The sequence below is a fragment of the Anolis sagrei genome, chromosome 3 (assembly GCF_037176765.1).
Source record: "Anolis sagrei isolate rAnoSag1 chromosome 3, rAnoSag1.mat, whole genome shotgun sequence".
NCBI classification, from domain to species: domain Eukaryota; kingdom Metazoa; phylum Chordata; class Lepidosauria; order Squamata; family Dactyloidae; genus Anolis; species Anolis sagrei.
The window spans coordinates 214005589-214021860 of NC_090023.1; the positions used below are offsets into that span (position 1 = coordinate 214005589).

The 16272-nt window shown below is 40.9% G+C and overlaps 1 protein-coding gene across 1 annotated transcript; it reads left to right on the top strand.

The window, feature by feature from the left end:
- The first annotated feature begins 10871 nt into the window (after positions 1–10871).
- CALHM3 (calcium homeostasis modulator 3) lies at positions 10872–15448 on the top strand. Its single transcript, XM_060767013.2, has 3 exons — positions 10872–11200; positions 13363–13624; positions 14981–15448. The coding sequence occupies exons 1-3, from the start codon at positions 10914–10916 to the stop codon at positions 15446–15448; spliced, it is 1017 nt and encodes a 338-aa protein (XP_060622996.2). The 5' UTR covers positions 10872–10913.
- Positions 15449–16272: the final 824 nt, after the last annotated feature.

Sequence of the window (16272 nt, forward strand, 5' to 3'; positions counted from 1 at the left end):
CTCACCCATACCAATTAACTCATATAATACATACATAGCATGGCATCACAAGAGTGTTAACACATGGTTATACTCTTCTCTAGAGTTTTAAATTACTCAAACAAAGGAGCCACCACTGAGGAACATAAAGGCCTATTAGTAATTCCTTCCCAAGGGCTATGTGATTAGTTGGATCCTGAACAAGCTATACTGGAGCAACCTGTTTCCTAGCCATTTCGTCTGGTCTTTTTCTGTACTGAGAGTACACCACATTCTTGTTCTGTTCCCCTTTGATCAAGTAGCAAATGTTCCTTGTGGAGGAATAAAAAGAAAGTTGCTCTCTGGGTTGTTAGCTGTCCCCTGAACTTGCACTGGCACATTTTAAATACTCTTCGCCAACCTTGATCTTTAGCAGCTCTGACCATAGAGATGTGCCCTGTGCCAGCATCAATAACACAGAGTATCTTATTTTGACCAAGTTGCAGGACACAGGTCTGTTCAACAGTGTTATGCTTAAAGCCAAATGAATGTCATGTGCATGGCTTGAAGAGCTTCAAAAAGGTATTATTTGGACTACAGGTCCAAGCATCCTTCAGACAGTATGGTCATTGGGATTGTGACTGCGCGAGTGGCGCCACCTATGTATAGAATTGTTAGTTGTAAGATTTAAACTTGTATCATGCTTAATCCTGCCCCTTTTTACCCTGCTTATGTATAGTTGTATGTATTGGTTGCTTGTAGCTGTCAATCAGTACTGTTTGGCTCCACCTCTTCCTGCAAGAGGGGAGAACTTCCTTTTTCCTTTCATTCCGCCATCAGAGTTCATACCAGATGGACATGAGTAAAAGACTTGATTCTAAAGGACCCTGATTTAAGTTACCTCTTAGCATCAGTTCTGAGGTTTTTTACCCCTGGGACTCATGCTTTATGTCCAGATCATCCTGGACAATTACTGAGGAGACCCAGGCGCCTTCAAGCCGGTTCTTTTGGCACCAAAGGAAGATCCTGAATCTTCAAAACATAGGCCATCTGAACTGGGGTTGTGGTTTGCTCCAGCATTCACAGCCATTGAGGAAAGAGGAATCTTGGTGAGGCTTCTCAGCTTCAAACCCCTTGGACCCAGGACTAATTGAGACTATAATGTATGTTTTCCTTCACCCCTCTAAAGTTTTCCAGCTCATTGCTTTGAAGAAATGACTTTGTGATAAATAAAACCTATCTTGAGCTATTTACAGCGTTTTGGGTTTTTGGGAGTTCCAGTTTCCTATAGGAGGGCAAGAAGCAATCCCTTGGGGGAAAGGTGCCACGTCCATCCCTCTTTCATTAAGACTAATAGCCCCCAAGCGCGACGGCACAGGAATTTCTGAAAGCTGTTGTTCTTAGAGTAATTTTTCTAAAATCTGATATTTTATACAGTCTTGTTGTTCTGTTCCATCTTGCTCTTATCTTTGTTTCTCTCTAGCTACCTATTTCAGTTGGCCGTAATTCATCCAATACCCGATCTACGATCTATTGCTGCTTGGCCGGACCATTACATTGGTGACTCACATCTGATGTATTCAAATGTTGGAAATATTTTCTAGACAAACCTCATAGAACTAGGTGAAAGATGCCGTGAAAGGAGCTCAAAGAGCAACTTTGCCAAGCTGGTTATACAAGTTCCAGATTGTGAGACAACCCATTGCATTTGCAGAAGGGAAAAAGAGACAACCGGTGATGGGATTTAACACTTGCATGTGACTAAAGCAAATTTAGATCTACCTCGACCTATCTCACATAACCTATGCTGCATTATCAGCAGATATTGTCCTGTATCTTTCAAAAATATAAAGTCTTGTTGAGGCATATTTTCTTTGTGGTTGACTGCACAAGAAAATAAGTTAACTGTTCTGACATTCTTGCTGGAAGCCTCAAAAGTGCAGATGCAGGGTTAACTGGCTTCATGCTGCATGCAGTCAATGTAACTGAAGGGCTATCCACAGTTTAGAAACTATGCAAAACCACAAACCGGTTTGCAGTAACAGCAAGATAAGGCATACACATGCAGTGGTGATGCACTGTATATCTAGCTTGTGCATGCAGCAACCTACAACTCTGGAAGCCTTGTTAGTACTGGATTCCAGACCTGTATGCTGCCGCATGCACATGTTAGGTATGTAATTAATACTGGAGTGAGATAAAGATAAAGTCTCCATAATTCAGTGATGCCTCAGGTTCAAACTCCAGCATCTTCAGGTACACCTAGGAAAGACTGGTGTTTTAAGACTTGGAAGGCTACTGCTAACATGAATTAGTAAACTGAGGGCACTTCCAGACAGGACTAAATCACAGGTTTTAAACAGGGGCAATAAATCCCAGGACTTCAGAAGAGGTCCACATACAGACCTGTTGATACCGGGATTTCTGCCTCTGTTGTCCAGACTTGATGCTTTGTTACAAGATTTAGAGGCTCCCAAGATGACCGCCACAGGACTTCTGCCAGAAACTTCAGCGTATTTTTAAAACCTCAAGATGCAGAAATGCAGATATGCGGAAAATCACTACAGCAAATCACCAAAAAAGTTCAGTTCTTTGTCCTGACCAGATAAACTATGACCTCCAGGTATTTCATGAAGTTTCTGCCACACAAAGTTTTTGCCTTCTACGCAAATGTCACCTTCTTTTTAGGAACTAACCTATCAGGAACAAACATCTAAAACCCGGGAACAAACCCAGATAAAAAAAATCCCATGATTTCTAATTGCAGGGACATACAGACATGCAAAGATTCACATATTCAGCCCAAAGCCACAATATTCCTGCACCTGGAAATCTCATGGGTTTTGCCTTTTGTAGCAATTGCTTTCGTGTTTACAGAGAATGGCGTTTGACCGCCCTCCTGTTTGCTACGGAACCTCCTGGGATAAAGGTACTGTCTGGATGGGGCCTGAGTCGCCTGACTTGGCAGAAGGCAGTTTCCTATGTTGCTGCAGAGAGCTTGGCAAAATTAATTTTATAGAATACCCCTGCAAGTATCCTCTCATGAGCAATGGAATTTTGTATCATCGTGAATGGGATTAAAATGGGGTTCTAGCAGTCCTGCTCTGCCAACACATGAAAGACTTAAAAAGTAAATGCAGTAAGTCAAGCCAAAAGAAACATTCTAAAAAGGAAAATGCTATAATCCATGTTAAAGCAATACTATTATTATGTCAACTCAAAAACTCGCACAATATTTAGTGGCCTTTGAATTATGCAAAACATTCCTAGTAGAGACTGGTTGAAATGTTTCAACATCTCCCACTTTCCCTGTTAACCATCATCAAATGTAGAAAGCATGATTTGAAAACTAGCCATTCTTTCTTCTCTTTCATCACCTATTAGTTTCTTTACAATGTGGCATAATTAAGTTTGGAAGAACTTAAATCTAGACTCATATATACTCAGTTAGGACTAACCCACACTGTTTTCAGTAGCTTTTACCTAGAAAGGTATGTCTACACCAGTGTTCCTCAACCTGGGGGTTGGGACACCTGGGGGGGTGGCGAGGGGGTGTCAGAGGGGTCACCAAAGACCAAAAGAAAACACAGTATTTTCTGTTTGTCATGGGTGTTCTGTGTGAAAAGTTTGGCCCAATTCTATCATTGGGGTTCAGAATGCTCTTTGATTGTAGGTGAAATATAATTCCCAGCAACTACAACTCCCAAATCTCAAGTCTATTTTTCCCAAACTCCACTAGTGTTCACATTTGGGCATATTGAAATGTGTGTCAGGTTTGGTCCAGATCCACCATTTTTTGAGTCCACAGTGCTCTCTGGATGTAGGTGAACTACAACTCCAGAACTCAAGTTCAATGCCCACCAAACCCTTCCAATATTTTCTCTTGTTCATGGGAGTTCTGTGTGCCAAGTTTGGTTCAATTCCATTGTAGGTGGAGTTCAGAATGCTCTTTGGTTGTAGGTGAACTATACATCCCAGCAGCTACAATTCTCAAATGACAAAATCTATCCCCTCCCAACCCCACCAGTATTCAAATTTGGGTGTATCGGGTGTTTGTGCCAAATGTGGGCCAGTGAATGAAAATAGATCCTGGATATCAGATATTTACATTACGATTCATAACAGCAGCAAAATTACAGTTATGAAGCAGCAACGAAAATAATTTTATGGTTGGGGGTCACAATGACATGAGGAACTGTATTAAGGGGTTGCGGCATTAGGAAGGTTGAGAACCACTGGTCTACACAGTATTTTAGCTCAGGATCCTCCATTTCAACTTCATGGAAAAGACCTATGGCTGGATTGCCCTTCCACAAATAAAGAGTCCCATCTCCAAGCACAAATACTTTTCCAAACTTAAAGCAAGATCCAGATGTAAGACAATTTAAATCTTTCAATGTGTTCGCTCTGTTAGCACAGTGTGTTTATCATTTCTTCTACAAGTTCTTGCCTAAGATTTCTTGCTGACAAAAAGTTTATGAAAACCAACATACCATCTTGCATAAGATATGCTACTATAACCATCCCCAGCCTTGTGACCATCACATATGTTGAACTTCAGCCTAAATCCAGTTGATAGTTCCTATAGTACATTAAATGAATGGGATTTATGCAAGAACTGACTCCATCAAACTGGAAAAGGCTGTCCTAGTACCACGCATTGCAATGTTTTAACCACCAGAACTTTTATACAAGTTTCCAGATATTTTTCCTGTGCTGCACATGTTCTGTATGAGATTTCCCACATGCTCTTGCATAGTAATTTGCAGAATGTTGCCTTCAGCAGAATTTAGTCCACAGCATTTTTTTCCTTTTAAATGAATATGATGACTTCTAATGCACCAAGGTGTATTACAATATGTTTCTTCTGATCCTCTCCCTCTGGCATGTTTTCCACTAGATTCCCATAAGAGATACAAGCCTAACATAATTTTTTATAATATCAGTTCACCAGCGTTAGTCAACTAGATCTTGGAAAACGAGTCTCCGGGGAATGTTTGCTTCCAGCATGATGTATTAGATCAACAATATTTGCGATTTTTGCATTAACAGTGTTGCCATCAATCAAACCAGACAGAATCTCCACGCAAGAAGTAATAAACGTCCATGAATTAATCTTCCCACTTCCACATATGAATCATCAAGGCCATCCACATCCATTGCAGAAACATATCATGGAAAGTGCACTGCACAGTTCTAATATTTATAGGAGGAATAATAAAATGAACTTAGCCAATGTGATGTTGATGTCACAGTTTAATTATAAGCCTTTTTTATTTGCTGCCTTGGCCTGCTCTCAAGGGATGTCCAATTACCACTTCCTTCCTTATTGTCATTCAGAGCACTGTGTCATCAGTAATAAGAGAAAGAGGTTCTAGAAGGTGAAACTGAGATGGGAAATGCTGGCACAGGAAATTTGAGAGGGAAGCCTCCCACCTTCTGTAGCCTACAAAGAGCAAATTTGTGTAAGGGCACCTAGGAATGAATAAATGATCATTTCCTCCAATTCAAAACCCATGAACACTTTTTGATTAGCATTCTGTTAGTGACATATGAACAAGTAAATTGACTATGCATCTGGGTTGAATTATTCACTACAGCAGTGATTGTCAACCTTCCTAATGTTACGACCCCTTCAGTTGTGGTGACCCCCAACCATAAAATTATTTTTGTTGCTACTTCATAACTGTAATTTTGCTACTGTTATGAATCATAATGTAAATATCCAATATGCAGGATGTATTTTCATTCACTGGGATAAATTTGGCACAAATACCCGATACATCCAAATCTGAATACTGGTGGGGTTGTGGGGGGTTGCATTTGGGAGTTTGAGTTGCTGGGATTTATAATTCACCTTCAATCAAAGAGCATTCTGAACTCCACCAATGATGGAATTGATCCAGACTTGGCACACAGAACTCCCATGAACAACAGAAAATATTGGAAGGGTTTGGTGGGCATTGACCTTGAGTTTTGGAGGTGTAGTTCACCGACATCCAGAGAGCACTGTGGACTCAAACAATGATAGATCTGGACCAAACTTGGCACAAATACTCAATATGCCCAAATGTGAACACTGGTGGAGTTTAGGGAAAATAGACTTGACATTTGGGAGTTGTAGTTGCTAGGATTTATAGTTCACCTACTATCAAAGAGCATTTTGAAACCCACCAGCAATAGAATTGGGCCAAACTTCCCACACAGAATCCCCATGACCAACAGAAAATACTGAGATTTTTATCTTTGGTGACCCCTCTGACACCCCCTTGCAACCCTCCAGGGGTCCTGACCCCCAAGTTGAGAAACACAGCACTATAGTGTAACCGATCCATTTTGCTGATTACCGTAGAAATGAAATTGCATGTAAAGAAATGTTGCCTGTTGTCTCATATACATTGTGGTTTCATGTTGTGCATTATAGTGGCACATTGCACAACAGCAAGCAACCATTGGCATGTGTTGCTATTCTGTATGTGGGGTCAGTGGTGCTGGCGGAGCATTTATCCATGTGTGGATATTTGCATTGCATTGAGGAAGTGTTGGATTGCAATTTTTCTCAGTAAAACAAGCTCCATCAGCTGCATAGTTTTTATTCTAGCCACACAGTTCTTTAGCTACTGTCACAAAATCTTTCTGCTTGTTCTGACAGTCAGATACCTGCTTGAAATAAAACAAAAACAATGGCAAGTTTAATTGAATCATAAAAAGCTACTGGGTTCTAGAAAAGCAATATCTGGGTTATTCAGCCAGAAAAGTGTCTCATGCCTCATGGATATAGGGAATTGCTATGCTAAGCACAAAACAGGTGCAAACACACATCCCTGCACACTTCCCAGGAATTTGTGTCTGCCCCAGTTATGAAGATTAACTTTACAGGCAATGTCAGTCTCAATTCCAGTTTGACAGTTTGTGTGCACTGCAAGACAAGCAAATTGTGATCTTAAGATGCAAACACTAAACCATGTAGGGAGAGTTATGAGTTTCCAGTGGTGCTGCTATTTGAATAATCCATCTGACAGTTCTGCTCTTCCATAAGAATTTCTAGCTACTTTAAATCATTCTTTCTATATCAGTCTTCCACAACCTGGTGCCTTTCAGATAAAATGGAATAACTCTTAATGCAATGCATAGTCAAAACTTCAGGGTTCATTCGCTCAGGTCATAGAAATGGCGGTCCATATGAATACTTTGCAAAAGGATTAGGCAAAGTCATGCAGGACAAAGATATCAATAACTGCTATCTATAATGGACACATCCTCAATAGCAGTGGCTTATCTTATCTTAAAGATAAAAAGCTCCAAGGAAGGAAGGAAGGAAGGCTCCTTAAATGTCAGAAAACTGAATAATCACACAGACCAGTCTCTGTCTTCTTTATTATGGTGAGGCAAATTTCTATTCAAAGCAGAGCAATTATTTTTAAATTTGAATCTATATGCAATGATTACCATATGCAAATATTATGCAAAACTGGCTTAAAGTGTTGGACTTCTGTTGGGAGAAAGAAGGGATATAATTTTTAATAAATAGAATAAAACTTTTGTGGTGATCCCATATACCTCCTGGTGCAACATCTTCAGCCTTGAATGTTCAACAGCAGCCAGGAGGGTCTTCAGTGACAGATCTGTCTCTGCAGTTGCTTATCACCTGCCAAAATATAACTTCACCCATTAGGAAAGAAACGGCAGTCTGATGCTGGATGTAAAGGCTAATCCTTTTGTTGTGGTGTGTGAGGCCACCACAACACATCCATGAGAACCCCTGTGGCTAAAGATACCAGGTTAATACCATCCCAGACTAAGATTCCAGGGTGAAAACCTGAGAGCTAGGGATGACATCATAGCAGCGGTCCTTGGTGATGACATTAAAATGTATTTTAAGCATCAACCTCAGTTGCTGGTTACAGTGTGTCACCCATATAAAAATAACCCAAGTCAAAAAAAGAATATCCGTACAATGTCCAAGACAGTGCTCTTATCCTGAGGTTCCTTCCTGCAGCCTTGAGAACTGATGAATAAGACCCAACGCTGAGATCTGGGAATCCAAATGAATCTCCTGATTGTTGTTGTGTACTCTGGGAAGGAGAGCATTGGATTGGGATTCTGGAGACCAGGGTTTAACTCTCCATTCAGTCATGGATACCCACCTTAGAGAAGACAATGATGCTGGGGAAAATGGAAGGAAAAAGGAAGAGGGTCCGACCAGGGGCAAGATGGATGGATGTTATCCTTGAAGTGACTGGCTTGACTTTGAAGGAGCTGGGGGTGGTGACGGCCAACAGGGAGCTCTGGTGTGGGCTGGTCCATGAGGTCACAAGGAAGCGACTGAATGAATAAACAACAAAAAAACCACCTTGAGCAAGTCACACACTCTCAGCCCCCAGAAGCCCAGTAGCTGGATCACTTTAGGGTCACTGCAAGTAGGTATCAACCTGAAGGCATGCAACAACAATAACCACAATACAACGACATACTCTGGGGAAAAGTGAGGAGAGATAGACTGAGAGTAGCCCCAACGTCTCCAGAAAGATCTTTCCTCTGCTTCTGGGCACACTTTATGATAGTGCTGTGCTTGACTCTCTTCTCCCTCCTTTACCAGGGAAGAAGATAAGCAAGAAAACTGGTCCTAGTAAATAAACTCCCTTGAGAACCTTTTTGATTAAAGGTCAAGATATAAATGCCAAATATATGTATGTATATGGTAAAGACAATACATGTTTTAATATTGGTAGCTAAACACCACCTCCTTGTGGCTCAAACTGATGCAGGTACAATAGTATTATTTTACCATTGTCAAGCTAATAAATTGTCCTAATTTTTCTTTATAATTTTTCATTACTGCATACATTTCGACTCTTTATAAAAGAGGCACAGTTGAAAAATGAACTGAAACTCAGAAGTATAAAGTCTGAGATAAAGTTTGATAATTATCTATTCAAGAAATGTATGTCCATACAAATACAGTTTCCCCATCTCCCAAAAGAGGCTCAGGGTGGCTTACAATGCTACAACAGTGCAAACAGAGCATATAAAATATGCAATAAAAACAAAAGTATCTGGTTCCTGGGCATGACATCATCCCTAACTTCTGCATGTTTGCCTAAATATTTCAAAATATAGGTAGTATACATGAAATGTAGGTTATTACATATTTACATGTCCACAGGTTTTAATCAGACCATAGGTTTCAGAAACAGCTAGCAGATACAATCAACTTTGCCTCCCCTTTGTCCATATACACATATGTGTTGCATGTACATGGCAAATGCGTGGGGCAGTACTCTGCATAAGAACTTGGGGACTAATGACAGTGAGACTATGATCAAGGAAAGAGAGCATGGTACTCTTTGGATGTTTTGGACTACAACTCCAAGAAGTTCCAGTCAGTATCACAGATTCCACAAACTGTGGTCCAAAACATCTAAAGCGGCTGTGTCAAACTTATGGCTTTCTCAGGATTCCATACCATACTGGCAAGATCTTCTAGGAGTTGGAGGCCCAAACATCTGGAGGGCCACAAGTTTGACACCCCTGATCTAAAGGGTACTAGTTTGCTTGTTTCAAGCCTAGGGCTACAGTTCTAAACCATTTAACACCCAACCCATACATGCACTTTTTCTAGATTCCTATATCTTATATGGTCATATATGGGGTCATTTGTCTGCCAACCCACCTCCCAAAGATGGACCACTGCTGTCTTTTCAGATCTACTGCCGTATGTTCCCATGTTTCTTCATAAACTACATATAGTGGATCCTTGGTATCCACTAGGATTTAGTTCCAAGACCCCCATGGATACCAAAATCCATGGATGCGCAAGTCTCATTATAAACCACGGCATAGTAAAATTGTGCCCCTTATATAAAATGGCAAGATTAAGATTTCCTTTTAAATTATTTTCATGGGGAGGGGGCATTGTGAAATCATGGATGGTTGAATCTGTGGATGAAGAATCTGTGGACACAATGACTGTCTATAAGTGTCATACGCTAGTATGCAATACACTGCCCTATGCTTTATCATCATTCAGCTTGGCCCATGCAAGGCACATTCTCTGTTCAGCATCAGGGACTGGTTTTCATCCTTTGTGAACACAACTAATCCCACTAAGCTAATTTTATCAAGCAACTACATCACACAAGCCTGTTTGCATTAGATTGAGAAGCTTACAAATGGGACCATACAGTCAACAATGATAATATCAATCAAGACATGGAGCCTTATGTTCTGGTTCCCTGTATTTAAGAATTTAAGAGATGATGAATGGAAGCTAACGCTTCTAACAAGGAGTAACAGGGTGGAGACTTATAAACAAACTACCTGATTTGATTAGCTTTTCCTTTTTGAGCAATACAAGTGGACTGTCAGAAGAAGAGGAACAGGTTTTGAATATTTGGGGTTTTTTTTAAAGCTCTCATTTCGTTTTGTGCATCAATTATTAACCCCTCCACTACAGAGTAAACATTGCATCATGCATTCAGGCTGCAGCTGGTTGGAATATAAAAGAGTTCTGTGATTTAGGGTTTTTTGTTTTTAATATAGCAAATATAATGGCAGGAGGGCTTTATTCATTCCCTTTGAAAAGTGAGATGACTAGGCTGTAGATTTCAGCTTGATCTAACAAGATGCGGATAAGAGACACAACTGTGCCCGTGAAGATTGAATAGAGAGAACTCTAGGTACGTAGCCAAGAAAGGCACACAAAGGATCCAATGATGCTAATGTGAGCGGGACACAGGCAAACTGAAAAGGCCATCTGCGCAAAATTGAGTGCTGTACTGTTTGCTCTTGCAGTCTGTCATCTTTCTAGCTTTGAATGAAACAGACCTTCTACACCTTGGCTAAACAGAGGGCTTAGCAGAGACTGCCAACACCAGAACAGCAAGTGCTTCATCTTTCTGAAACTATCCTAACGGTTCCTCAGAGAACAGGCCCTTGGTCGTCATCGCAGCACCATGGATCGATTTCGAATGATTTTCCAGTACTTCCAGACCAATTCAGAGTCAGTAACAAATGGGATCTGTGGGCTGCTCGCACTGGCAAGTGTAAAGATTTACACCTCCTTTGAGTTCAACTGCCCTTGCCTTGCTAAATATAATATGGCCTATGGCTTGGGAATCATGTTCATCCCTCCGGTGGCACTCTTTCTCTGTGGTCTTATTGTCAACAGGCAGTTTATGGTGATGCTTGAAGAATGGAAAAGACCAACTGGTGACAGGAAGAAGAATATGGCTATTATCAGGTGGGAGAATTTCAGTTCTAGTCTAAATGATTTTCAAGGACATCTTTGGAAAAGTCAAGTTATGGTTTAAATATCCATAATCCTGCAATCACAAGGAATTCTGGAAACTATAACCTAGAGTCCTTCCACACAGCCCTATATCCCAGAATATCAAGGCAGAAAATCCCATATTATCTGAGTGTGGACTCAGATAATCTTGTTCAAAGCAGATATTGTGGGATTTTCTGCCTTGATATTCTGGGATATAGGGCTGTGTGGAAGGGCCCTTGGATAACACAGACCCCTTCCACACATCTGAATAAAATCCCACATTATCTGCTTTGAACTGGAATATATGGCAGTGTGGACTCGGATAACCCAGTTCAAAGCAGATATTGTGGGATTTTCTGCCTTGATATTCTGGGTTATATGGCTGTGTGAAGGGCCCCTAAACAGTCACTTTTCCTCCTCCTGTCTCAATTAATGGAATTAGTTTAATTATGGAGTACTCCTTTATCTCCCATGTTCATTCAGTTCAATATCTGTGTTTAAAATTTGCATAGAAGTTTTAATTAATATTGCAAGCAGATTTATTTAGATCAGAGCAAAATCCCTTGGCTGGTTTCTATACAGCTGCCATTACCTGCCCTAGTTGGCTGACAAAACAATTCCCCCATTTTTAAAGGTTTGAGTGTTCTAATAGTCTTACTTTGTATTGTATTTATACTTTTCTGTATTTTATATTTTTGTATGCTTTAGTGTTTTGCATTTTTTGCATACAGTACTTGTGTATGGCTACAATAAACTTCAGATTTCAAGTCTTCATCTTGCTTGATGTCATCATAACACTGTGAAATATATTCATTTATTTCTAATATATAATCAAACAAACAACTCTGCAGTTTAAAAACAGTCAATTAATGAATAAATTATTATGGTCATAGCATTGTCAGAGGAAAGTAATATAGTGAAGGTAATTGTTTCCCCTTGACATTAAGTCTAGTCGAGTCCGACTCTGGGGGTGGTGTCCATCTCCATTTTTAAGCCGAGGAGTCGGTGTTGTCCGTAGACACCTTCAAGATCATGTGGCCGGCATGACTGCATGGAGCGCAGTTACCTTCCCGCCGGAGCAGTACCTATTGAGCTATTCACATTTGCATGTTTTTTAACTGCTAGGTTGGCAGAAGCTGGGGCTAGCAACGGGAACTCACCCTGTCCCACGGACTAGAACTGCCAACCTTTCAATCAGCAATCTTGGCAGCTCAGCAGTTTAACTCACTGCACTACCAGGGGTTCTGTTTTATATCTTACTGTATATAATAATAATAATAATAATAATAATAATAATAATTATTATTATTATTATTATGACAACAACAACAAATATACCTAACTATTGGCATTTTAAGGATCCCATTTTTGCTTTTTGAAGTCGGTTGCATGGAATCAATATAATTTCTCTGGTCCTTTTCTACTCATTTTGGCACCTGGTTTTTAAGTGAGAGCTGCACAGATGGTAAATCTTTTGCCTAGAGCCAAACGCTGTTTTCCTTAAAATGCGAACGCAGTGAGTTCTTGAATGCTTAGTCCTTGGCAAGATCATCCTAATTTCTCTCACATTTCTGAGGAAAATGTTTTGCCTCACTGCTTTTCTACCTAACATTGCTCAAATGTTAATTTTTTCAAAAAGAAATCATGTGCCAGGCATGCTAAACTGCTCTTGATGGGATTTTTCTTAAACTCCCTGATTGTTTCTCCCCTCTGTAGAATCAGACTTCTTATGCCATTTCCCCCCAAACCATCCTTCTTCATATATTCTTTGTAGCCCCTCCTTGCAGACTTTAAATTCAATAGATTTTTTTGAGGTTCCTGCGAAGATACTTTGTAAAAGAATGGTATCTAGAGATTTAATTACATCACACAACAGGAGGAACCAGATGTTGTAAACTCTGGACCACAAAAACATATACCTTAATGTGCTGTTTTTAAGTGCCACTCTTTATAAAGACTCTTTATTGCTTTTGCTATAACAGAATTAACTGGCTGCCCCACCAGTAATAATTGTAATGACTCTTTTACTTCTTTATCACTTGTTTCTCATGCCAATAAAGTTCTGCGATTTAAATGAAACTTCCAGTCTTGAGGTATATGAGCTTCATTTCTGCTTTTCTGTCCAACAACAGGTACATGTGTTCTTCTGTCTTACAACGGGCCATGATTGCACCCGTTGTCTGGATCACAGTCACCCTCCTCGATGGAAAATGTTTTGTCTGTGCTTTCAGCATTTCCACTGACCCTGATAAATTTCCAGATTTTGCTACAAACATCACCTCTTACGATGAGATACAACGCTTGCTCTCAAAAGTCCCATGCAAAGATGATGCACTCTGGAGGAACAACACTTCCCGCAAGGCAATATCAAGATACATCAGATGCTGGTCACAGGTAAGCAAACATATGTATTTGACCTTACTCTATGGATCTGCTTTCCACAATCCCAGACCCCTTGTACACTGACATATAATCCTGATTATCAAAGCAGATAATTCACATTATTGGCTTTGAACTGGATTATATGTCTACACTGCCATATAATCCAGTTCAAAGCAGATAATCTGGATTTTATATGACAATGTAGAAGGGACATCAGCAACTCCTGAAGGTGTTGGATTACACTATCATGATCTGTATCCAACATGGCTCTGGTGAGTCCAACAAGTCCTCACAAAAAAATGCATTAATTCGCCACAAGGCAAGAAAACCCTGCTTTGTGGTGAATTAATTTGATACTGGATTAGACCCCAGTTTTCCTGGAAGACTCAGGTCTAATCAAGTATGGTCAGTGTCTGGACTGCCCCCTCAGAATCCTGGACTTCTGAGGGCACAGTCCAGACAGCCCTCTCTGGTTTCTGAACTGATTCCACCTGGAATATCCTAGAACACCCTCCTCACCCACGAAAAAGCCTTAAAAAGTAAATAAATTAGGGGGCGGAGTTTGGACATGGCTGGCTAAGGAGGTCACCCTCTGAGCTCCTCGGGGGGGGGGGGGGAGAGAACTATTTGCAGTAAAATGAATTGCTAAGAACTGTTTGCTCCATACTCCACAACTGGAAAGCAGAAATAAGAACCCTATCTCCTGGAAGAGAAGAAGAGAAGAAACTTTGTATTTCCTATGCTACTTGGCAATGAGACAGCCTGGCTGAAGGCTGAAGGCTACCAGTAGAACTTGGCTCCCTCCTCACAGAAGACAAAGCGAGAGGCAGCAAAGCCCAAGGGCACCAGCTGGGACCCAAAAGGGTCTTTTCCGCAAGGAGAGATTCTAGACGGACCTGGTTGGCCTTTCCCTGCTACCGACCTCTCCTGGCACATAGAAGTGACGTGCCAGAAGAAGGGGGAACAGGAGGAAATTTTCTCCTGCCCTCCCCCCCTTCTCCTGGTGCATCATTTCTACATGCCAGGAAAGGGTGAGCAGCAGGGAAATGCCAGCTGGGTAAGTAATCTTTACTTTTTAAGGCTTTTCTGTAGGGAGGGAGGGAGATTGTTGGTGCCCTGCCAGAAGGTCCAGCAGGACATCCGGACATCTCCCCCCAGAAAAACACGAGCTTTCTGGAGCATGTGTGGACTCTAATCTGGGCCCAAACTGGTTTTTAAAACTCAATTGGGTGCGAATTAAAGTCCTGTCTGGAACTGCCCTGAGTAGCATTGACCTGAAAAGCCAATATTCATATCCTACTATATTTATTTTTCTTCCTTGTGTCTGCTTGCTGTATAATTCACATGTTACTTGCTGTTACCCTTCAGGCTTTGGGATGGAGTATACTGTTGACTCTAATTGTGATAGCCTTCCTGGCCCGTTCTCTGAGGCCCTGCTTTGATCAAGCTGCCTTCTTCCAGACTCGCTACTGGAGCAGTTACATTGATATGGAACAAAAGATATTTGATGAATCCTGCTGTGAACATGCCCGGGACTTTGCACACAAGTGCATCCTCCATTTCTTTGAGAGCATGCAGAAACAAATCAGATTAAGGCGGTTCAATGCCTGCACAGAAGACAAAGAGGGCAAAGAAGGGGAAGAAGATCATTTGAGGGGGATCACCAGTGAGGAGCAAATGAACAAGGTTCTTCGGTCATGGTACTACAGCAAACCTCCACTGGACCTGAACCGAGCAACACAACGTCAATTTATAGGTACAGAAAGGACACCCCTACCTTTGGGAGGCAGTATGATCAACCAGTGGAACACTGTTACAAAGCAAACAGATGTTTAAAAGGAAACCATTTGCAGAAATTGTCTCATGTTTGGATAAATCCCATATCACATGTAGAGTGGCCAGGTGTCAAAGAAAATAGTGCAGCCCCATTCTGAATAGATGTGTGGAAGAGAGATTCTCAGCAGGAATAGCTTGCATGACAATAAGAGGATAGCAATTTTTTCTTGTAGCCAAATATTAAGGACTCTATTCACATTTATTTATTATTTATTTACATGATTTATATAATGCTTTTCTCACCCCTAGGTTCTGTCAGCCCCAATCACAACCTTTTTCAGTGTGGTGTCCTCCAGGCACTTCTATCAGGCCAAGCCACCCTAACCTATAGTTAGAAATTGTAGTTCAAAAACTTATGGAATGCAGCAAACTTGGGAGTGCTGATATATTTCATTTCTCTACCTATATGTTTTTCAAGTAGCCAGTGGAAAAAATGACCTGGATTGTTGTAGGTTTTTTGGGCTATATGGCCATGTTCTGGAAGCATTCTCTCGTGACGTTTCACCTGTATCTATGGTCACAACCTCTGAGGTCACCTCACAACTTCTGAAGATGCCTGCCATAGATGCAGGCGAAACATCAGGAGAGAATGCTTCTAGAACATGGCTATTTAGCCCAAAAAACCTACAACAACCCTGTGATTTCAGCCATGGAAGCCTTCAACAATAACATTGACCTGCTTTCTTTCGTGCCCTTAACAGTAACTTGGCATTTAAGTATCAGCAGCTGCAGCCTATCAAGTCATGGGATAAAGTATTGTTATGTGCCCATCACCATTCTCAGTTCAGCTCCATTTCCACATGGGCCACAGGCCATAACAGAAA

What these genes read in the sequence shown, in the direction of transcription:
- CALHM3 (XM_060767013.2), top strand. Translation starts at nt 10,914, where the DNA reads ATGGATCGATTTCGAATGATTTTCCAGTACTTCCAGACCAATTCAGAG. An exon ending in AAGAATATGGCTATTATCAG is followed by an intron (nt 11,201 to 13,362) that starts GTGGGAGAATTT and finishes GTCCAACAACAG; the next exon opens with GTACATGTGTTCTTCTGTCT. An exon ending in ACATCAGATGCTGGTCACAG is followed by an intron (nt 13,625 to 14,980) that starts GTAAGCAAACAT and finishes GTTACCCTTCAG; the next exon opens with GCTTTGGGATGGAGTATACT.